Genomic DNA, 23,561 nt, shown 5'->3' with positions numbered 1-23,561 from the left:
TGTGCAAATGCAAACCACGCCCCTACAGAGGCTAGAGGCAGACTAGGGCGGCCCAGAGACCCGGGCCATCAGTAGCAATCCCGGAGCACAAACCCAAGCCACCCCATCATGAAGAGGACTCCGGACCTATACAGAGGGTGGCAGAGAAGCGCCCCAACCAAAACCCCCCGCAGTCACGGGCCCCGGCCCTGGTGGGCCAAAATCGGCAGTAGCTGATCCCGCCAGGTACCGGCCATCCAGGGACGGCAGAGTGAGGGGCCCAGGGCCCAGGCCCAAAGAGCCTAGAGGCAACCAGAGGACCAGAGGAGAGCGAGCCCCAAATCCAGTCCCCACCACCACCCCCAGTCACCCCCCAATCACATCCCACCCAGATGAAGCAGACTGGGCATCCTCCAGGGCCAGCGGCCCCCCATCAATGCAGCCAATCAGGGTCCTGGCTCCTGGGGCGAGCACCTGCCTCTGCCTGACCCCAGCAGCACCCAGGGGAACAGGTGTGTGAAAAAAGGACCCCATTGCCCTCACCCTCCCTGCTCAAGACTGTTTGTAAAGTGTGTGTTGTTTGCAATTAAAATTGAGAGGCAGTGATCACATTGTGCTGGGAGCGAGGCCACATTAAGCAGCCCCGCCCGTCATGCACTACATGGCATGCAGGAAGTTGGCTGGAAGTTAAAGGGGGCGGTTCTCTTCATTAGTGATGTGCCATACCACTCATTTTCTTTCCGACCTGATACCAAGTAAAATACAAGCCAGTATCAGAGATACCGATCAGACACCATACTTTGTACATAAACTTAAATGGGTTTGGAAAATTGTATGATGGTCAGCACCTACATATTTAAATATTTAGTTAACAATCAATCTAAACAAATGAGAGGTCTTATGTCTTATGAAATATTTTTCATCTGTACTTTTATTTTTAAAAATGCTACAAGGGCTGTTTTACTGAATTTTTAATGACACCAAGCCTCTGCAGCATCCTTACCGACTGTTGAAATGATGTGAGCTGATCTCAGAGACGCAGCATTTTCTCATTTCATAACCAACATTTAATACTGTTTATAACAAAAGAGGATGCATTTGCCTTTAGAACAAGGGCAACTCCCGTTCTATGAACATCCACACAAAACCCTAAACCTAGCAGACAGATGGAAATCATTTTCCTAAAATTTAGCATCAGTGCTACACAGCTCCCCATTTTCTCACTCTGAATAGTAGTTTGTACCTGCCTGCAGCATCAAAGGACTGCAAGAGTGACATGTACTATTTAATTATATACTGCGTTATGGTTGATTCCCAGATGTTTAAGGAAGTTTGTGGCGTTCCCACACACATCATATGTCTGTTAAGCTCCATACATGATGCTACGGCCTCATTAATGCAAATTTATCCTCGTGCGGTGTCTGTATCAATGCTGTAGGGGTGGCGTAACTCCACGGAGTCCTGACATGTGCCTCCTGACGTGCACCCCTGCTACATAGATGGTTACGTGGAAGTACTCCCTTATGATTGGTCAATTTGGGATTACGAGTTTCCGGATTTCTAGAACTTCTTTTGTGTAGTAACCACCATTTTTAAAAACAACATCCAATAGATCAAGCTGATGAGAGGCTGATCAAATTATTTCTTTGTTTTTATCCACAAGCTAATAAAGACACTGAACCATACTGGACGCCATTGCTGTTTTAAAACAGAAAATACATACCGGAACTAAAGTGAACCACAAAAAGAACTCGGACCAGATAAGTTTACCTACCGATACCACCCCTGCTGCCACCTTCAGATTAGGAGGACAAACTGCATCACGACACCGAAATGATGCATACCCCCTATGCTTGAGTGCGAGAGCAAACTCACCAGCGTCAGCTACGCCGTAACCAACAGCACGCAGACGCCACATGAGTATAAATTCACTCTTAGAGGGAGATGCGCTGCTGCTCCGCCACACTGTGCCATTTCACATATAACTTTGGCAACAGGAGAAAAAGTAGTTCCAGCCAACTGGGTATAATTTAGACAAGATTCCTGATACTATAGTTACTTTCCACCACTGTATTCCACTTCATGATAGACTGCATTTTTATCCCAAATCAGTAAAATATCGATATTCTAATATGAAAATTGATTCTAGAACATTAAAAGCTGGTATCGGTAGGATCTCATTATTGTGTGTGTGTGTGTGTGTGTGTGTGAAAGACAGCGGAGGGAATCAACATGGCTTGATGATATAGCTGTTGGTGTTGTTGCGGCCCATAGCAGTCTGTGTCTTCCTGTTAATATATCGTCAACAATACTGGATCACACTTCGCCGTTTAGAAGCCTGTAAAATGTACAACTTTATATATGCCATAATTATGATTATACTTATAATTATTCAATATAATAATTTTTTTGGTGGCCCCCTCTGGAACACGGTGCCCTACATGCAGTCCCAGATGCATGTGGTGGGAGCAGAGCTTTGCTTTGAATTTATTTCTATTTTTTCAAAAGATTTATAAATTCAGTCTATCACACCAAGTATCATTAACACACTATTGTTATGACCTTACAACCTGAAAAATGCAAGTAAAATGTAAGGGGATAATAGGAGCGAACTCGACTAGTTTCTGACCTCTTGAGTGGCATCACCACAGCAAAGTAACGTTGCGCTTTGACCTGAAAAAGACGAGCAAACAGCAGCAAAAAGAAGCAGATGGCTTCTTACTCAACTATGGTTTTTTTTTTTTTTTTTTTTTTTGCATTTAGATAAAGAGGGGTAAGTTATCTGATCACTTCACTTTGTATATTATTGTTGGCTCAATCGATAAAGTCATTATTCGACTTTACTACTGATCACTGTACCATTAGCACTTTAGCCTGTATGCTAGTTGTTGTACTTAGATCTGTAAACACATTGGGCAACACCACTATTTTGTGACCAGGGGTCATGTACAAATGCTGCACATGCATCAAAATGCTCCATATGCCATGTTCCATTCACACATTGGGATGTACAAAAAAACAACTTTGCGTGGACCTGTGGACCTTAGCCTTCAAAAGATGACATACAAAGTTGCATCTTATGAAATCATGATCGCAATTAAAAGCAACAATGAAGAGCAGTTATTGTAATGATCTCCTGTTACTGTAATGTTATTTTAATTTTTACATGTGTCATGATAACATTTGACATTGTGTAAAATTTTTATGGTGTTCGGAAACCTTTTCCACCACTATAGAAAAAACCTTGTACCTAATTCCACTTCCTATTAGATGATGTGCAGGCCTGATCATCTTTCCATTTCTATACCTGCTTTATCCTATTTGGGGTCACTCATTCACTTTTACACTCAAAACAGAATCACTTATTAACATGCTTTTTGGGACGATGGGAAAAACTAATTTATGTACAGGGAGAACAGGCAAAGTTTCCTGCCAGGACTGAACCAGGAACCTTCTTGTGGTGATGCAACGAACCACCAGCAGCCTGTACAGGTCACCATCTCTGCTCTGCAGACTACCAGGATGTGATTTTACTCTGTAGTTTTACTTTCATATAGAATAAAATAGAATATTTTAAAGCTCAAAGTGAAATCTGACAAGATGGAAGCATAGAAAAAGAATCAAACGTTTTATTTAGTCCTTATAAATCCCAAACTTAGCTTGGCTGTCTTCACCTTTATTATGGCCAAAGGGTGAACCCTTAAAAAAACCCTTTTTGTCATCATTTGCATAGGTTCAGGCAACAAACTACTAAAATGGAGAAAAGATAACTTGGCTTGTAACAGATACAAAGATTGTGCTTAAGAACTCTGAGACGTTCTTTTTTTCCAACAAAAATTTCTACCTTGAGCCAGGAATTTAGCAGATTCCAAAAATGTGAACAACTGAGTTCTTCAGCAGCTTTCTAAAAAATTCCAGTTTCTAATTTAGAAACAAATGATAGGAGTCACTAATGAAAACATCAATTTACAGTAAACTTGAAATATCAAATTGATATAAAAAGAAATATACTAACATAACTTAATTCCCTTCACATTTATTTTGAAAAATTATAAAATACTCATCTAACATTTAATCAGGATTTTGGTACAAGCAAATTTGCATTAATCTAAATTTAGACTTCATTAAAGGGCCACTTAAAACTTGTGAATAACGATGTATCGATCATCATTGAGGTAAAAGAGCTTCTCTGTGACTGCAAAACTGGTAAATTCATGCATGCAAAGTACTTGAATAAAACTGAAATACGTGTCTGAAGTCTTTTAGAGGCTTTTTGTCCAGTCTTTTCACAACAAACATCCAACATGAACATTGTTATTCTAGTTTATGGACCAGGTCCAGAGGAATTATTTGTTTAGAAACACAGCAGCTTTCTGGCATTTACATGAGTTTTCACTGAATATTTTATTAATGTTCTCATGTACATGTTGCAGAGTATAGTATGATTGTGCTATGACACTGTAGGCACCCAAATCCACATACACATATTGTGTACCTTAAGTATCGTTTTCTAGCTTGGAAATAGCTTGGAAAAAAAAAAAGTTGTAACCAGTTAGTAATTGCTGCATGATACTGTATATTTAACAAGTTTCTTACTTGAAGCATGATCTTTTGAGGTTAACGTAATTTTAAAACTCTGTTTACATCACTGTGTACTTTGGATATAGATTATACTATTATTTATATTTGAAAGTGTTGTAAACGGTTACTTGTTGTTAGACGAAACGTGTTGTTAGAATAGATGAAAGTGCAGGTAATTTCCTACGTGTGATCCAGTTTTATTAACTATAAAGCAGTCTGAGTTAAAAATGCAAAAACAAAGTATATACATGTATATTTAAATAGTAGATTACAGGATAGATGAATTTTTGAGTAATATATACTGAAATATTACTTGAAACAAAGTGGAAAAGTTAGACAAAAATTAAACTTTAATACATTTTACTAACAAAGAAAGAGTGACTCTCATGTCTAAGGAAGAAGTTTGCTATTTAAATTAACTTGAGTGTGTTTTTTAAAAACAAGGCTTACTATCAAGTAAAGAATTTTCTTGTAAAGATTACAAAGGATTTCTATGTGAAAAAGGTTGCCTAGCCTTTTCTAAGTAAATGGAACTCATTTTTTTCCAGTGTACTTATTAACTACCCGAGTTGGGAATTAACCATCTGCCCGTTAGAAATGTAAATGTTTAAGAAAGATAAACGGCAACAAAACAACTTCAGCCGGGTTGTGACTATAATCGCGCAAGACTTGGTTAATTTATTTGAGTGTTACAAAAACATACAAAAACATCTTGCTGACTGAGCTGGAAAAAGTCATGCCCTTTTTGAGTGCATCATTGTCCATGCAGCCTGATCTGCTGTGGTGCTCCACAAGGAAGTTTGATTTAGTTAAAAAATTACATGCAGCAGCTCTTTGCTTATATAGCTCACATATAAACTTAAAACCAGATTTTTTTTTTTCACAAACAAGATGATTTCAGGTTGGTTTCTCTCATTTAACCCCTAAAATATGTTTATATATTCAAGGATGACCCATGTTTGTGCTTTACCAGGCTGCTCAGTCATGTTTAAAGTCTTGTGGTTGGTATTTGAGGTAAGACCAATAGAATTATAAAGGCTGATCTGCAGCTACTGGACATGCAGTGAATTCAGCCAAAGTGGCAACTGTGTTGAATGTTTTCCACTTGTGGATTATCTTTTAACAGCAGAATTACTGGTTTATCTGTCTAGCTGGGCGCCTTTTGATGCTTGAGTTGATTAATTGATTGATGGAAAGTTTATTTGAAGAAAAGACCAATTAAAAAAAAAGAAGAAAAACAGGAAAGCAATAGGAATATACAACAGAAGGAAAAGTAAGTCTTTGTCCAGGGAGAGTGGGAAGAAGCCAGCGGTTATTCAATCCCACCCCCTTAGCTACACTCCATTAACTGCCTATTATGTATTTCATAATATACTTATATAATATGGAAATACCTATGGATCAGTAATGATAATAATAATTACAATAATAATGTCATTCACAGTAATAGGAACTAAACTATTCATATGTACAATAATAGTAATGTTATTATTATCATTATTATAAATAATGATAATAATAATAATAATAATAATAATAGAATTAGGGGTCAGTCTAACAATCCTCTGAAAATGATCAGGTACATGAGCTTCCTTTTTTCTACTTTCCTTTTTGACTTTTCTTCATTATTCTCCTTTTTTTTCTGTCCCGCCGGTCAGGTCCAGCAAGATTACATAAATTCCATAATTCAAAATAAATAAATAAAAATAAATAAATAAACAAACAATCAGGTTATCAAGAGGAGCCTTAAACCCACAAAGCTCCTCTTGGCAAAGCAGATTTTTTGGCACAACACAGCAGCCAGACCTTCACTCTGTTTGCTACAATGCTGGACAGGACAAGTTTAAAAACAAAAAAAGAAATAGGAAAAAAACAACAAAAGCACTTGTACTCTATTACTTGAGCAAGCCCCTGCAGGAAATCAGGAGCAGAAATTGAGTCTATTTACTGGTGTTGCAGCTACATCTTGTGACAGTAAGTGGATATGCAGGAATCATGTAAGACCTGAGAGCTGGACATAAACTATACATGCATAGTACTAGTGTTACCATAAGTCCCTAAATACACTGTAAGGTCATTTTGAAAGCTTCTGTAGGATTATAAACCGTCTCCCACCCAATCAGTCAGGCAGCCTACAGCCCAGAGAATACATTCTTTTTTGCCAACATTAACTGAAGTATATATTATATTTAATATCTTTTGCTCTTCTTCTGAATCAACTTTTAAAACATGGTTTCTTTGCTGCTCTTTGAGGCAACCACAGCGCTGATATGTTCCTGCTCTTCATCAATTCTTTATGGGTGACCTTTTTACTTTTGGCCCTAAGGGGCAGCAATGAGCCTATTACAGGTCAACCTACCAATAACAAAGTAAGCTCTAGAAAAAATCTTTTTAATAAGCAGCTCAAGAGTTAGATTTACTGAAAGTATTTTTGAACTCTTTTCTGCTGTGAAAACAAAAAGTAAGACCTCCAGGATAAGGACTAACTGGTTGTTTTGGCAAACATATGACTAATGAGTTGCCAACGTCCATAATAAATAGAAGTTCAGAGCGACCTTAATAATAGAAAGCATGTGGCACACTCAAATTAATTTCACCCACAAGATAAATTAGATTTTTTCCAAATGTGGCTATTCTTATGGTACTGCTTTGAAGTTCAAGCTGACCTCTTACTTCAGTGTGGTTCGAGATAAGTAAGAAATCCTTTGGAAAGCTCCATTCCAAAAAAATCACATTGCAAATCTTTGCACGATTTGTTTTTTCAGTGGACCTATCTTTTGGAAAAGCAGACCACTCTGGATTTATACTGGAAAAAAATGTTGTGACCTACATGATTTCTTTTGGGCCCATAGAAGGACAAAGTATGGGATCTGTGTTTTATTTTTAAGGGGGTGGTTATAAATACATTTTTGTTTGCTTCAGATTAGAGCCAAACCCAAGTCCACCTTTGGCACTGCAGTATATGAGACAAAGCCTTGAGATTTTCATGCTCTGCACAGGAAATAATTCCAGAAGGAGCTCGTGCCAGAGTCAGTTTTGAGAATGATCACCATGTAATTAATTCCTCCTTCTCTGATTGGTTAATGGCCTGAAGACTCAGGGTCGTTGCCAGTCACCTGAAAATCAGTTAAAAATGTTATTTTTTTAGCACTAAGGTGGAATGAATGAGGATAATCATGTTTGCCAGGACCAAACAGACATTCTGACAAGCACTTCATGTGTAATTGCCATTTGGAGTTGCCAACAATAATAAAGGGTGCTTAAGAGGTTTTCATGTTTACATCTATAATATAAACTTGTACTTTTACAGAACTCACGTCTTTTATAAAAAGCCCCACACAACCTCAGTCTGATTATCACCTAAAAAGTTGTAAAAAATGTCTTCTCCATATAAATGTTAATGTTCCTTAGTGTCTGTTTATTACTCAAGGAAGCTAATCTTTGCTTTACATTTGTAATGTAAAACTATTTGTCAGCTAAAACGAACTAACTTTTCAAAACGGTCTTGCTTTAATTTCTTCCAAATGTCAAATTCTTAGTTCATTCTTTATCTCTATTGGATACAATTTGAAGCTTAGAGTTGAATGTTATGCCTGAAAATCTAGATTGGTTAACTATGTTTCAGAGGAAAGCACAATGAAAAATATTTAGAAAATAGAAGATAGAGTTCTATTCGTAAAGTAACTGTCAAATTCTGAGGGAGAGTCTCGGTAAAACTTTGTCATCAACATTTTTACTCACTAACCTTCAAACTACTTCCACTGGCATTCACCTCTACATGAGAATTCTAATACTAAGAGTTGGCTCATTTTATTTTCATTAAGGCATTTTCCACTATCATTTGGCCAGAAATTAATTTCCAGGACGGTGTTGGGAATTATCAGATTACAAAAATATAGTGATTTATTATAGAGTAGGGTAAATGCAGTTTTTATAACTCAGATTAAATAATAATGATTAGATTAAAAATATGCTTTTTAAAGAGATTTCATGTGATTACCTTTCATGGTATAAATGTTAAAGCTATCATTGCACAGTCAGTCAAACTTTCTCAAAAACAAAGTTTTTCATATAAACAAGATTTTATTTTTACTTTCCTTTTATTATAAACACTAGACATTCCACAGAAACAAGCCGGTTCTCATTGGTAACCAGCTCCACCGTCAGCATAATTGTGTACTTGCCGATGTACGCCGCATGTTACCAGCAGATTCTACATGGGGGCCCCTTAGAGATCTCACACCTGACAGAGTTGTCAAATTTGTAGGTTGTAAACAAAATGTCTTCAGTAGATGAGGTTAGCAGTTGGTTATTCTTAAGATCACAACAGAAGAAACAACAGTAAAGCCTCTAAAGCAAGCATGCTGTGGAAATGGAGAGTATGTCTTTCTCCAAGAAATTGACAAAAACGATGTCACCTTCTAAAATAGTACTGATGTATCCCCAGTTATTGTGACCTGGACTGTGCAGCAGCAATGACACATTGTGAATATGCAGGTAATTTCGGACTTGGTCAGTGAGCTGGTCCTTGAAAACTGTCATTTTTACAGCTGTTTACCCTATGACTTTGCATCCAGTGAAATTTGTTCCCACACTGCCCCTACTGGTTACACACACCATGTACTCATCCACCAGGATAATTGTCTGTATTCAGCAATGTCATTTTGATTTAAAAATCACAAGAAATGGTTTCCTGTCGAGCATTTATCACCAGATTATACAGCTGAACTTAAATGTAAGGTAAGGTTCTTCTGATGTCTGTATGGAGAAATTTTTAGTGGTCTGAATCCATTTTTTAAAATAAAAAAGTAAATTTTTTCCTGCATGTTTTTTTTTTTTTTTTGCAGGATTATGATAATTACATCTATGAATTGTGCTTTAAAGCTAAATCTTTTTTTTTTTCAGTTTTTCCTTGGAAAATGTGAGTTATTGCTTTATTTCCATTTTTGATTAGTAAAGGAGGTAAAATGTCAAAATGAGTTCTTCATTCAAGTGAAACATCTCATTATTTGGCTGCTAAGACAAAACAACTAAGATTGCAGGAACATCAGAAGTGGGGAAATCAATGGCTCTTTGTCATTCTGAGAAAAACAGAACATACTTGTGAGCTTTGCAGGCCAAAAAAAAAAAAAAAGACTTCCATGACAACAGCAGTGGATGATTGCTCTGTCCTTTCCGTGTACCAATCCTTCTATATTCTGAAATAATATTCTCTGGATCTCTGCACAGATTAAGCTAAGATAATAGACAAATGGGAGGAAAAAGAAAATGTGTATGGAAAGGGCTCACGGCTTTGTTGATACAGTTTCACCACTGTTTATTGATGACTGACTGGAGATGAAATAGAAAACATGTGGTAAAAGAAACCCAAAAGTTTTTGAATGGGTCATTCACCTGTCCTCAACTCGATCCAGCTGCTTTTCACCCGCTATAGAAAAACTAAAGGGTGGTTATGCCACTGAGTTCAAGACAGTCATATGAACACCCTGAAATTAAAGCAACTATATTATGCTTTAGATATCCTTAACTTGATTTCGTGAACAAGTAAATAAGCAAAAATTAAGTTTGTGTCCGAAATTTAAGCCTACAAAGAAGTCATGCAAGTGTTGACACACTGAGGACACAACACACTTTATAATGCTGTCAGTATGTCTGTGGTGTTATGCTCACAACTATTCCAAATAGTGCATCTAATAAATGAGAGACCATCTTTTTAAACTCCATCCAACAGTTTCACAGTGCTGCCTTTATAGAAAACAGCTGATGCTAATAAAAATGCAAGTAAGCAGACAACTATACAATAAATGAAACTTGAATGTAATAACGCTGGACATCTGTGTGACCAGATGGTTCTTAGCTCTGTTGTAACTTTATGTTTTGAGTTAAAGCAAGGATGGAATATTAGAGGTGAAAAGCAGAGGACGTGTTGTATTTTGTTGGCCGCTTGGTTTGTTTGCGGGGAGTAGTCACATCTTCTGACTTCAATGTTGGACCGATAAGCACAGCTTTTGGAATAAGAGCCAACTTGCAAACATATTGATGGGATTTACACAGTTCTGTAATATAAATACTTAAAAACACATCAGTTCTACATCACTATGCTTCACTTTGCTCATATATAGTCCAAATAAATCAACAACTGTGCTGTGCAACTTCTCCTTGGCGAGTATCAACGTATGCATCAGATGATGATGATGAGGGATCACAGGCTGAACTTACAGGTAATACAATATCTTCATAAATGGATCAGTCAACTCAGTTCACAGTAAACTGCTGAGATCCCAGCAACAAAAACAAAAACAAGTGAGGGTGTCACAGCTTTGTCACTGCAAAGTCATCCTCATAGTGGTCCAAGAGAGTCTTGAGACTCCTGCTCGTTGGCCAGTATTGTTCGACCATTGTCGCTGTAGCTCCTGTTTGGCAGGAAGGACAGTCTGAAAGAGAGAAAGAAGGTTTGTGTGGTTAAGTCTTAGAAAAAGCAAGTTTAAGGGTACATGTTTGGATCTCTAAAATGAAACATGTTATTTAAATATCACCCATTGTCTCTGAAACAAGCAGATCAAGGAATACAAATCTTAGAGGCACCAATGTGTGGCACTAGTAACTAGGCAATAACTGTACAGTGGATCTTTAAAACCACCAAAAGAAAATCTAAAGCAGTTAATAAACAGTAATGAAAAAGGCTCATTAAACAGAAATCATTTAAAATTCTAAGAAAAACTTTGGGGAAGCTGCTCTCCAGAGTTAGTGGTAACAGTGTGGAAGAAGAGGCATGTGAAATCAGGACAAAGTCACTGGGAATCATCAACAGTCTTTTCGAAACAGGCGACTGAGACAAATGAGAAGACAGGAGAAAGAATTTCGGGGAATTTTACCATTTGTTTTTGCAGTGACAAGTTTATTTAAAGTACATATGAAATAATAAAACTGCTGAGCATTGCAAAAATGAGCATATTCGAATGTCAAGTGAATGTTTTTGCCTGTTCTGTTTATGGCCAATGAGAACGAAAAACAAATAGTTTTTTTTATATAAAACACAAATAGATCAAAATGTTCTGTTGTTGCAATGATAATAATAATAATGCAACAATTTAGCTTTTTCTGAGTGCAAGCAAGAGTCACCAGAGTGAAAAGTTTTCTGATTTTTGGTTGCTCAGATTCTGATCCCTTTTATCATTTTCCCAGAAAAAAAATTACTTCCTTAAGAATATTTGAAATATTATGTAATATTATTGAAATATTATTCAAAAATCCAATTTAGATACTTCCAGTTTCACTTATTATATTTTGTTATGCAGTTAAGCTTCTGCGATTTATACAATGAAATAATCCCCCCCAACTAAATTCATATTAGACTCTAATGGTACCCACATTAACCTGTAGAGGGTCACATGGAGCTGGATTTGATACCAGAGTTCATCCTGGACAGGTCACCTGCCAGTCATAGGACTAACACAGAGACTTACAAGAGCAAGTTTTGGATCGCCTACTGTTTAACATACAATATATATTACTGTAAATCTTTGGAAAGAAAGTGCTTTTAGTGAGAACCCAAAAAGGCAAAAAGGTACAAGGAGAACATGCAACAGGATGTAGGGTGGCACTTAATCCCAGACAAAATCCCAAACCATCGTAAAGGCAGAAAGCCTCTTTTTGTGATATTTCTCTCTGCATGAAGCCTGGAGGACAAGCTACTGGGGGTTTACATTATTAGCTGATTCTTATCAGATCATTCATTACAATGTTCCAGCACACATACACACACGTGTTTGCACACAGTCCCATGTGGAGGCATGTCCCGGGTGAGGAGGTGATGGGGAAAGATAAACAGAAATGTTCTGTAACTTTGGCTCCTCTGTTTTTGTGTGTTTTCTGTAAAGCCAGTTAGTTTACTTTCCAAAGACAAGTCAGTCTGTCGATCTGTCTGTCTGTTACACAGAAAGTGGATCATATTCATGGTAGTATGGAAGGAATCCTGAAATACTGAGGAGGAAACCCGAGGGGGGGGGGGGGGGGGGGGGGGGGGGGGGGGGGGGGGGGGGGGGGGGGGGGGGGTGCGTAAAACACAAGATAGGAAAACCAATGCAAAAAAGGCCTAACCATGTCTTCTGCCATTTCCTTTTTTTAAATGTCTGGACAAATATGCAACAGCAACCTTTTTATCCTGAGTAGCTTACAGTGCTCAGAGTGTAAAAGCAGCATACACACTTATTAGTGTTAAACTCAAATAAAACTTGTTTAACAGCCAATGCTGACTCATTTTATAATTCACCATCAAATCTAACATCTGGAATGCTTTTGGACTAGACCTCTCCCTTTAGTTTGAGTCATTTTAAGACTTTTAAGTGATGCATTTACAAGTGATTTAATACAGATTTTATAAGGAGGGAACAACCATTAAGAAAGCAGCCATAACTTAGCCACAACTCAGCACAGTGACAGATATCAACATCTATTGCCTCATTTATGTGCAACAAAGTACTAACAATGCACTCTTTGGCCACTTTTTTTAGCTTATTAACACAAATACTTAAAAAAAAAACAACAACAATCAATTTAATGGATTTAGCCATGTAGACGTGGCCAAGACAACATGCTGGAGTTCAAACTGAACATCAAAATGAGGAAGAAAGGGGATTCAAGTGACTTTGTATGTGGTAAGGTTTGTTGGTGCCAGACGGGCTGGTCTGAGTATTTCAGAAACTACTGATTCTCCTGGGATTTACACAACCATCTCTAGGGTTTACAACAGTCTGAAAAAATGGAAAAATATCCAGTGAGTGGCAGTTGCTTGGATGAAGAAGCCTTGTTGATGTGGAAAGAGAATTGGCAGACTGATTAATGATGATGGAAAGGCAACAGTACCTAAAATAACCTGAAAAAGCTAAAATAGAAGCAGATAAAATGCAAGAAATAAAAATGACTGTGTGAGGAATTAACTGTGAGGAAGTAATTTAAAAATTGGGTAATAGAAGATTGGAAAAACACACCTTGGTCTGATGAGACTACATTTCAGCTGCAACATTCAGATGGTGGAGTCAGAAATTAGTGTAAACAACATGGATCCATCCTGCATTGATTTAACTGTTCAGACTGGTGGTAGTGTAATGACGTGAGAAACATTTTCTTGGCCCAATTTGAGCCCCTTACCAACTGATCATCGTGTACCAGTGTACCATCTTCTAATGGCTACTTCCTGCAGGATAATGCACCATATCAAAAAGCTCAAATCATCTCCATCTGGTTTCTTGAATATGACACTGAGTTTACTGGACTCCAGTGGCCTCCACAGTCACCAGATTTCAATACAATAGAGCAGCTTTAAGATGTGGTGGAACGGGAGATTATCATCATGGATGTGCAGCCAACAAATCTGTAGCAACTGTTTGATGCTATCATGTCATGATCAAAATATCAAGAGGAATGTTTCCAACATCTAACTAAATCTAAGCCCTAAAAAACTGAGGCAGTACTGAAGGCAAAGTTGGTTTATATGGAAAATTACATGTTCTTATTTACAATAGATAATGAATGTGTATGATAAAGAATGTAAAATTGCATTTACTTACATTTAAAAATGAATCCAGACAGTTGTGTTTAAAAATGCATCATGTGTCCAGATAGAAAAGAAGCACAAAAAACGTATACTTAAGTAAATAATGTCATAATTCAATCATTTATATTTGATAAATGTATAAAACACTTCAGGTGCTTGTTTTTTTAAGAGGCATCTGAATCATAAAATATAGAAAACATTCCAAATTCACTGTAAACTTTGTTAGGATGGTGTCCTGGTTTTTAGAAAAACAACATGATACAGTAGCTGGGGTCTTTTTCTTTCTTTTTTTTTATTATTATCAATGGGGTTAATTAGACAGGACAGTCCACTTCAATATCCATAAGTCCAAATAAGGCAAAGGATAGTTTTCCTTCTGTGGTCACCCTATGACACAAATGAAAAAATTAAGCAGTTCTAAGAATAGATTATGCAGATGAAGAGAATTTATATATATATATCTTACAAAATCCTATAACATATTCTGGATTTGTTCTTTAACTTTTGTAGATTTGTTGGCAGCACCAGTCCTCGCCTATTTAAAGGCTGACTAATTAGGATTTTTTTCTGTAAAAATAATTTAAAATGTTCTCACTTGTTGCGAGGGATAAAAGGAAGCTTCCCTAAAAAAAATCTGTTTTTCTCTCCTTCAAAATAAGATTTTCGTGCCGTAATAACTTCGTTGCACTGTGTTGCTCTTTCCAACTTCCTGGTTCCTTATCCAATCATATGCGACTCCCCACGGTTGCCTAACAACAACAAGGCAACCGTGGTATTTTATGTCGGCAAAAGAGCAGCAGCATGCAGGTATGGAAGCTAGTAAAAGAAGTGGACCAGAAATAGTTTCAGAAAAACCTACAAAGCCTTGGCCAAAAGTAGAATAACACGAGGATCAATATTGGAGAATCTTTTGCAAGGTGGCGAAGTCTGAGCTGGCAAAGTTTCTCCTTTACAGGTAAGCAAGTATTAGTGGAGTAAACTGGTGGCCTATTATTTTACAACAACAAATGTAATGATGTTTGGGCCAAGATAATACTGTGTTTGTCCTTATAAACTTATGAAATTACTATGAAATTATTTCATTAAGTGAGACTACAGGAAAACTGCCACTGCGTGGCATTTGTTGATTAATGTAGCTTTTGTTTATACTCTATTTTATGCTAACGTAAAATGTGAAATTAGCGCTAGCATTGCAAAGCATAGCAAATTACTGTGTGTGTGAATCATCTTCGCTCGTCATCATGATGTTTGCTGGCATGGTTTGCATGGTATCAATGCTACTTATTTTGCCTTTAAGAGATTAAACATTTATAGAATTATAAACATATTCTTAAAGATTTAGCATCATTAATGACTTCATTGACCTCTGAAGGGGCTTTGGATTAGTTGGATCGGTTTAGTATTAGTTTAACATGAACATTCACATCTACAGTTCACCTAAAGTACCTCAAGTCAGTTGATAAAAAAACGACATTGTTCTTGTATTGCCACCACAGCTCATCTTGCTGGATGACAGTATGCGGTATGGTGCTTATGCAAAAAATATACATCCTTAAATCATAGACGGTAAGCTAAAGCAAATGTTTGTCCACATATATCAGTCGATATAGATGATCTTAAGTTGAAATATATTGGTCCACTTCTAAGTGAGTGTGTGGTATTTTTATCAATGCTGGTTGTGTTTCTTCAGCTTGGAAGGTTTTTATCTCTAGCCTTAAAAAAATGAAAACTCAAACTTTTCCATTTTAAAATGAAATAGATGAATCAAAAAGAAGATGAAGGGCATGATGGTTTTTCCCATAAGTTAAACAAATCTCATAAATTCAGTTTAAAAAAAAAACAAAAATGCAGGGCCAAATCTTTGTCCAGACAAAATTTACTGGTTACCTCCCATCATTGTCATCTCTCTGGCATCTCCTCTAACTTTTGGCTGTTTCTCACATTCCAACTAATAAAAAAAAGAATCAAAATGTGAACAAAAGAAATATTTCTTTCGCTTTACCTGTGCTTTTTCATTTTCGCAAGAATGAAGGGAGTAAAACATTTACATAAGGATGCGTAAGCTGTTTATTATGATTCAAATTTGTAAATAACAAGGAAGGCTCCTGCATCTGGCCATCAGGACCGAGAGAAGAAAAGCATTGCTCTGTGGTATTTGACTAGTGTGTCTCATGGGAAAAAATCTGTTTCTATTTTGATACCATAGGCAGCAAATACCTCCAAAGGAAAGGACAGGCCTTGTACTGACATTGTAAACTTTGTGCATGTCTGATGACATGAAACCCATTTTATATATATATATATATTGGGTTTCATGTCATCATACAGAAATAGATCAGACAGATAGATAGATAGATAGATAGATAGATAGATAGATAGATAGATAGATAGATAGATAGATAGATAGATAGATACATACATACATACATACCCAAGTACATACATACATACATACATACATACATACATAAGTACATACATACATACATACATATATACATAGATACATACATACATAAGTACATACATACATACATACATACATACATAAGTACATACATACATACATACATACATACATAGACTTTGAAACTTTGAGAATTTGATCTTCTTACTCATTTCACTTGTTTTTGAACCTCTCTTTATTGTCCTTTTTTAAATTTTTTTGGCATAGATCTTCGTGTATGTTGGCCATTTCTTTCTGACCTTGTGGTGCCAACAGTTTTTCTACTTCTGACTGGAGATTACTATCTGATGGGAAACACTCTCTTCATTAAATTTCCTGTGGTACTCTAACAATGAGAACGTTTGACACATTCTTTGACATTATCTTAATGTCAAAGAATGTCAGTTAAATAGACCTGTTTCAAGTTTAAAACTACAGATAGACATTCAAATCTACAACTGATGTTCAACTACGCTGTTTATCCTAAAAAAAAAAAATAGATAGATAGATAGATAGATAGATAGATAGATAGATAGATAGATAGATAGATAAAAAAAGAAAAAATGGCACACGTGTTGCAGCTTTATCAAATTAATCATGGTTTGTGGGAATTTTGGGTGTTGCTAACCAAAGTCATGCTTGAGTCATACTCAACTATTCAGTAGAAAGGAATCTGTTTTCTACCAGGTCAAACTATTCAGCTGCAATAAATTTCTACTTCTTCCTAACAAAACATTGACAGGCATGTCCCACTTTACCAGATACCAAGCCATTAGTGTACAAAACATCATCTGATCTGTTATGTGCCCCGAAAAGAGATTAAAATCAGATAGAGGAGAAGTTTGTGTTCCTTTAATTTTGTCCCAATATCTTTCAGGGACATTAAATAATCAAGTTTTACTCTTATCTGCTCACTCTCAGAGCTCAGGCGAGGAGGAAGCAGTGCTGATGGGGGTGGGGGCAAACTGACTTTCCCACAAGATTGTCAAAAAGTAGTTTGGTTGGATAGAGTGGCAACAGTAGACTGAACATTACATGTTAGTGTGTGGCCAGCAGGTCTGTCCAAATGAAAAATTTAGATATAGTGTGCATATAGATGCAATTTTTGCATCTATATGCATGTTTTAAATTACAATAAATAAACCATTAAAACTGAGACACAGCTTTGAAAGTGTCAGTGTTTTAGGGAAATGTATTGGCTAAACAGCGGTGCGAATTCACTGTGATGCCCCAGAATCTGAGCCAATAATACCTCAGTTGTTCCATAAACTAAAACACTGAACAGCTCCTTTGGGACAATGACCTAAAATGTCAGTATGAATGGGGGTTCTTCTGCTGGATAGGTGCATGTAGTAGGATGCATTCAGAAAAGTCCATTACAAAATTAGAACATTATAATGTTGTTTTAATTACCTTAGAAAGAGCCATTTACAGCTACAGACAAGAACCTTTCCTTTGATTGCAATTCTTAACTTTACCACGAGGTGTCACTAAATCCTAAACACTGCTGTTGACTGGTAAATGCTTGAGATTGGCTGGATTTATAGCAACATATTATCTCTTAAACAAAGCTAAGACCCACGCAAAGAGGCTGGACACAGAAGTGAAACCTGTGTTAAGATGGTCAAAATTTTTGTGATAGTTTACCTGGTATAACTCCTCCATGCCCAGTGTTAGTTTGACCTTTTTGAGTTTTACCATCTTAAAATCAATATAATAGAGAGTATTTAGCTTTAAACCAGACAAATAATGTCATACCTTTCATCTTCTGCTATAAACAATGCCAGTGGTGTTCATGTAAGGTTATATAGAGTTCTGACGCTGTACAAGACACTCTGCCCGACTTTGCTTAATTTTTATTAAGTTTTATTAGCTTTTAGCTGTTTTAAGCCTTTCAAAAACCTGAACTGTACAGTCATACTATTTTTAACCGTAGTTTTTAATATTCCGGTTTTTAAAGAACAGTTTTAACCAGAAATCAGAGAAGGCTTGAAATGGCTGCCTCTGCACTTTCCGATAAAACCCTGGAAATAACAGACAGATCACCAACCTGAATAAAGACATCCAGAAGCTATCAGAGGAACTGAAGTTCAAAAACAATCAACTGAATTCCATGATGGATGTTGCCCACCAGCAGTCGATTCACATAGCATCACTTAAAGCGGCTCTCCAGGACACAATGACTTAGGACCCTGCTACCTCGCCCTTTCTTCTTCCAGCTCCACGCCGAAACAGCTGCCATCTTGGTCTGAGGTGGTCTGCCATCCCAAGAAGGACTCCAATAGTGCTTGCCTGGTTTTATCTAACCGTTTCCAGGTTTTGTCTGATGCTCCGCTTGACGGTCCAGCCAGTATACACCTCCCCAAGTTAAAACTCTGATACATCACATACCAGTACACATCACCAGCAGACAATACAGACATGTCCATCCACATCCACATACTTTTACCGTCAGATGTCTACGTCCCATACATACAGCTCCCAGTACAGAACACATATCTACAACTTCACAACCGAACTTTCCTGCAACATTTAACATGGCTCTTTTAAACATCAGATCGCTGTCAAACAAATCTTTTACTATCAATGATCTGATTTTAGATAATAATATTGACTGTCTCTTTTTAATTGAAACTTGGCTCGGCACTGATGCTTCAGTAATCCTCACCGAGGCATCTTCCCCAAATTTAAATTTTTTATTTTCTATCAGGGGAGGTAAAAAGGCGGTGGAACAGTTTCGATTGCTCAACAGTCATTATCAGCACAAATAATCTCATTGACAAACTATTCTTCATTTGTCCACTGGTGTGTCCTCTGTTGTCGATCTGGCTGTGTCAGACTACTACTGTGTGATTTTTAACATCACCAGCTTTAGTCAGCGGGAGACCTCAGTGAGAACTGTGAGGAAACGATACATTACTTCTGAAGTGGCTGCAAATTTTATTAACATTTTAAACCAAACTCCTGCTCAGATCTTACCTGCACCATGTGATTTTCTTGTTGACCATTTTAACAGTAAACTAAAGTCAGCCATTGACTCAGCAGCACCACTTAAAACAAAAACATTAGGAGTTAAATCAAAAACACTGTGGAGAATCCTGGAAATTAATGAGTTAAAAAGAAGCTGTAGGAGAGCAGAGAGGAAATGGAGAAAAACTAAACTAAAAGTCCATCGTGAAATTGTAAAAGAACAGCTCAAAATCTACAATAATTCAGTAAAACGGGCAAGAAAACTCTACTACTCAAATCTCGTCACAAATAATAAAAACAACCCAAAATTCCTTTTTAAAACCATTGATCTTTTAACAAACACAGGTTTTATCAAGTCCTCCATGCCTGTATCAGACGCGGCACGTGAGGACTTTGCAGACCACTTCAGAAGTAAGATCAATGTTATGAGATCCAGACTTTTATCTCAATGACATGTTGATTTTAACAGATCTAAGGCAATGTCTTTATCTGAGAAAACATTGAAGAGTTTTGTCCTGGTTGATGCAAAAATGCTTGGATGAGTTTTCTCCCAACTAAACCCAACAACCTGCCTTTTAGACCCAACTCCTACATCACTTTTAAAAACATTTTATGGTTTCTTTGAGCCTGAGCTTTTAAACATAGTAAATTACTCTCTTCAGATGGGTGTCTTCCCTGCTGCCTTCTAAAACAGCAGCGGTGAGGCCCCTTCTAAAGAAGAGTACTTTAGATCCAAATATTCTGATAACTACTGACCTGTATCCAACTTACCATTTTTAAGTAAGATGACAGAAAGAAGTGTTTTTATTCAATTGCATGAGTTTTTGAATAAAAACAGGATTTTAGAAAAATATCAGTCTAGTTTTAGGAAAAACCACAGTACCGAGACGGCCCTTTTAAAAATTGTTAATGACCTCAGACTTAACTTAGACTCACAGAAACTTTCTGTCCTGGTTTTACTGGATCTTAGTGCTGCCTTCAATATAGTTGAGCCCCAGATTTTATTAGACAGACTCAGAAGTCTGGTGGGCCTCTCAGGTACTGTTCTTAAATGGTTTTACTCCTATCTCACAGACCGCCAATTCTTTGTAAGTATGGATACATGCTCCTCAAGGATCCATAAAGTCAAGTGTGGGGTTCCCCAAGGATCGATTTTAGGCCCAATAATTTTTAATTTGTACCTCTTGGGGATGTCGTCGGGAGACACGGCATTGATTTTCACAGCTATGTTGATGACACACAGCTTTACATCGCCGTGTCTCCTGATGACCTGGAGCCAGTCATTGTCCATTTAAACTGTATTAGAGAACTTCTTACAGCTTAACCAGGACAAAACTGGAGTTTTAATTATCAGGGCAAGAGAGAGATCATTTTATCAAAATTACAACATTTTAATCCTTCTCAGTGCTTGAGAAATCTGGGTGTTCTTTTTGACTCTGAGCTGGATTTTATTACACATATCAGAAATATAACAAAAACTGGATTTTAGCACGGAGGTGCTCATGCATGCTTTTATTTCTAGTAGATTAGATTACTGTAATGCCCTGCTCTAGTGTCTTCCTAAAAAGTCCATCTTAAACCTACAGCTACTTTAGAACTCAGCGGCACGTGTTCTGACGACCTGAGGGCGGGAACACATCAAACCAGTTTTAAAATCGCTGTGCATTTCGGGATTGATTTTAAGGTTCTTTTTGTAGTTTATAAATGTCTTTATGGTCTTGGGCGCTCTTATTTATCAGACCTTCTTTTAAGTCATGAACCCTCGTGGACCTTGAGGTCCTCTGGTACTGGCCTTTTAGTTGTTCCAAGGATGAGGACCAAGACATACGGTGAGGCCTCTTTCCATTGTTACGGCCCTCGTCTGTGGAACAGTCTGCCAGAGGGCCTCAGGGCTGCAGAGAACGTTGATGTTTTTAAAAAGAGGCTTAAGATCTACCTTTTTAGCCTCGCTTTTAACTAAATTTTATTTGATCTTAATTTATTTTACATAATTTTATTTACATCATTTTATTTTCATTTTACTCAACTGTACTGCTTATTATTTATTCATTCATTTACTTATTTATTCATTCATTCTTAGCTGTTCTTATTATTTCTTAAGGTTGTTTAATTTTAATTGTAACTCCAGTGTTTTCTTTGTGGGGATCCTTCATGCCGGGGGTTTTGCCTGCTCGGTCTGGGGGCTGCTGCTGTGGTGATTGCACCTATCGGGGTGGTTGGGGCCCTGCCCCAGTCTGTCTTGATGGAAGTGGTTGCCTGCTGTTGGACATGGGTGGACTGGCCCCTTTTGTGGATGGATCCCCATGACACTGATATTGTTTCCTCACAGCAGCATCAGGCCGGATGCTTATCACTTTTAGTATTTTATAATAACATTCAGTTCAAGACAGAAATAAGAGAATCATTTTATATAGAATAGGGAGGGGGGGGCTGCTTGGTATGTGTGTGTGTGTGTGTGTGTGTGTGCGCGTGTGTGTGCGACTTTGGTGAGTGTTTCTATTATTATGTATTTCCACTTTGTTTTGTTTTTAATATGCATAAATGTTTTTAATTATGTAAAGCACTTTGTGTTGCCTGTGGCATGAAAGGTGCTTTATAAATAAAGTTTGATTTGATTTGATTTGAATTTATTATTTTCTTTTCTTTTTTTTTCTTTTTTTGTCCCAGTATTAAGTAGGCTGTAGGAGATAACATATGTGCTGTCTTCATGTAGGATTACCTAGTTACAAGAACAGAAGACAACAAAATGTCTGCATCCAACGAACAATAGAATGTGTTCACTTTGGCGTTATTGCAACAGGGGATACAGCCATTTTTCAAAAGGTAATTTAAACCTAAAGATGTCAGTAACAACACAGCAAACTTTGACAATGGGCAACTAAGCAATAAACGACTCACTTTATCATCAGTCTACAGTGATTTTCTGGGTTTCTAGGACAGAAAATTCTCCGGATAGGTCACTACTGTCTCTTTGGTGTTTGTGTTTCATATATGGTTTTCTGGTATTTTATCAACCTATGCTGAAAGCAGAAGTCATTCAGTGACACATCACATAGCAGATTTTCCAACTACCACAGCCATGACTGTATATTACAATGTCCTCTTCATATGCATCATATTTTCATGTGGTTTGACTGAATTATTTAATCATTTTTGTCCTTTATAATCATATAAAGCTTGCAATAACATCATAGTATGCTAAGATAACACTTCAACAGAACTGAATAAACTTGCAGAATAAGAACAAATAAACAAATATTAACAGAAAAATTATTTCTATGGATTCCCATTTCACTAGGATGACATCATTATCAATATTTAATATACTTGTTGATATTATAATACAATTTTTTTCTCCATATCATTAAACTCCTCTGCTGGAGTGCCTGTACAGTCTGCTGTCACATACCAGGCGGCGGCTTTAAGGAAGCAAAGAAAACTCCACTCCATTCTTCAAACAAAGCTTGTTTTCTTTGAGAAGACCAAAAACAATTTCATCAGTCTGAGTTTGGACTTGATCCTCTCCTGTTCCATTGAAGCTAAATCTACTCACTTCCTGCTCAAAGATGGACTACCTGATAACAAGAGGCTGCTCTGATTTTAGACTTTGTGAATGTGAGTGTGCTGTTTTGTTCATAAAAGCATCACACTGAAGGATGATCGCATCGAATTAGTCTAATCATTCTCATTTTTATTAAGCTATATGGGTGATATGGGAATATCTAATTTGTGTCCTAAAATGACCATCTGTATACTATTGGTGTTATATAACTGCTTGTTCCCAAGTGACCACCTGCATGTTATATTATTCTGCTTGTTTTGGGAACTGTGTAACTGCCTATCTTTGGAAGGGTGAGAAAAGGGTGTCTTGTAAATATGTTTACAAGACAGGATCTCAGGACTCATCCTCGCCTGTGGGAAGGACCGGCCATCCTCTCTCTCATGCGATGTTGTGTTTTTTCTAAATAAGTATAAAGACGGGGAAATCCCACATCTCGGTAGAGTCTGCTGCGGGTTACGTACGAACGC

The 23,561-nt window shown here is 37.1% G+C and overlaps 1 protein-coding gene across 2 annotated transcripts in view; it reads right to left on the bottom strand.

The window, feature by feature from the left end:
• Positions 1 to 9,209: 9,209 nt before the first annotated feature.
• The window catches only part of si:dkey-247m21.3 (5-hydroxytryptamine receptor 4), a 53,351-nt gene continuing 38,999 nt past the window's right edge, over positions 9,210 to 23,561 (bottom strand). The window contains exons 7-8 of one of the 2 annotated variants that reach the window (XM_041970798.1): positions 16,004 to 16,064; positions 10,934 to 10,994 (exon numbers count right to left, since the gene is read on the bottom strand). In XM_041970798.1, coding sequence (XP_041826732.1) covers positions 16,016 to 16,064 — 49 coding nt within the window. In that variant the 3' untranslated portion in view covers positions 10,934 to 10,994; positions 16,004 to 16,015. Of the gene's footprint in view, positions 10,995 to 16,003; positions 16,065 to 23,561 lie in introns of both variants that reach the window. The other variant, XM_041970797.1, reaches the window with a different exon arrangement.

This window comes from Melanotaenia boesemani, chromosome 19 (genome assembly GCF_017639745.1).
Source record: "Melanotaenia boesemani isolate fMelBoe1 chromosome 19, fMelBoe1.pri, whole genome shotgun sequence".
Taxonomy (NCBI): domain Eukaryota; kingdom Metazoa; phylum Chordata; class Actinopteri; order Atheriniformes; family Melanotaeniidae; genus Melanotaenia; species Melanotaenia boesemani.
The sequence above is the reverse complement of the archived record's forward strand: the minus strand, read 5'-3'. Positions and strand labels throughout refer to the sequence as shown.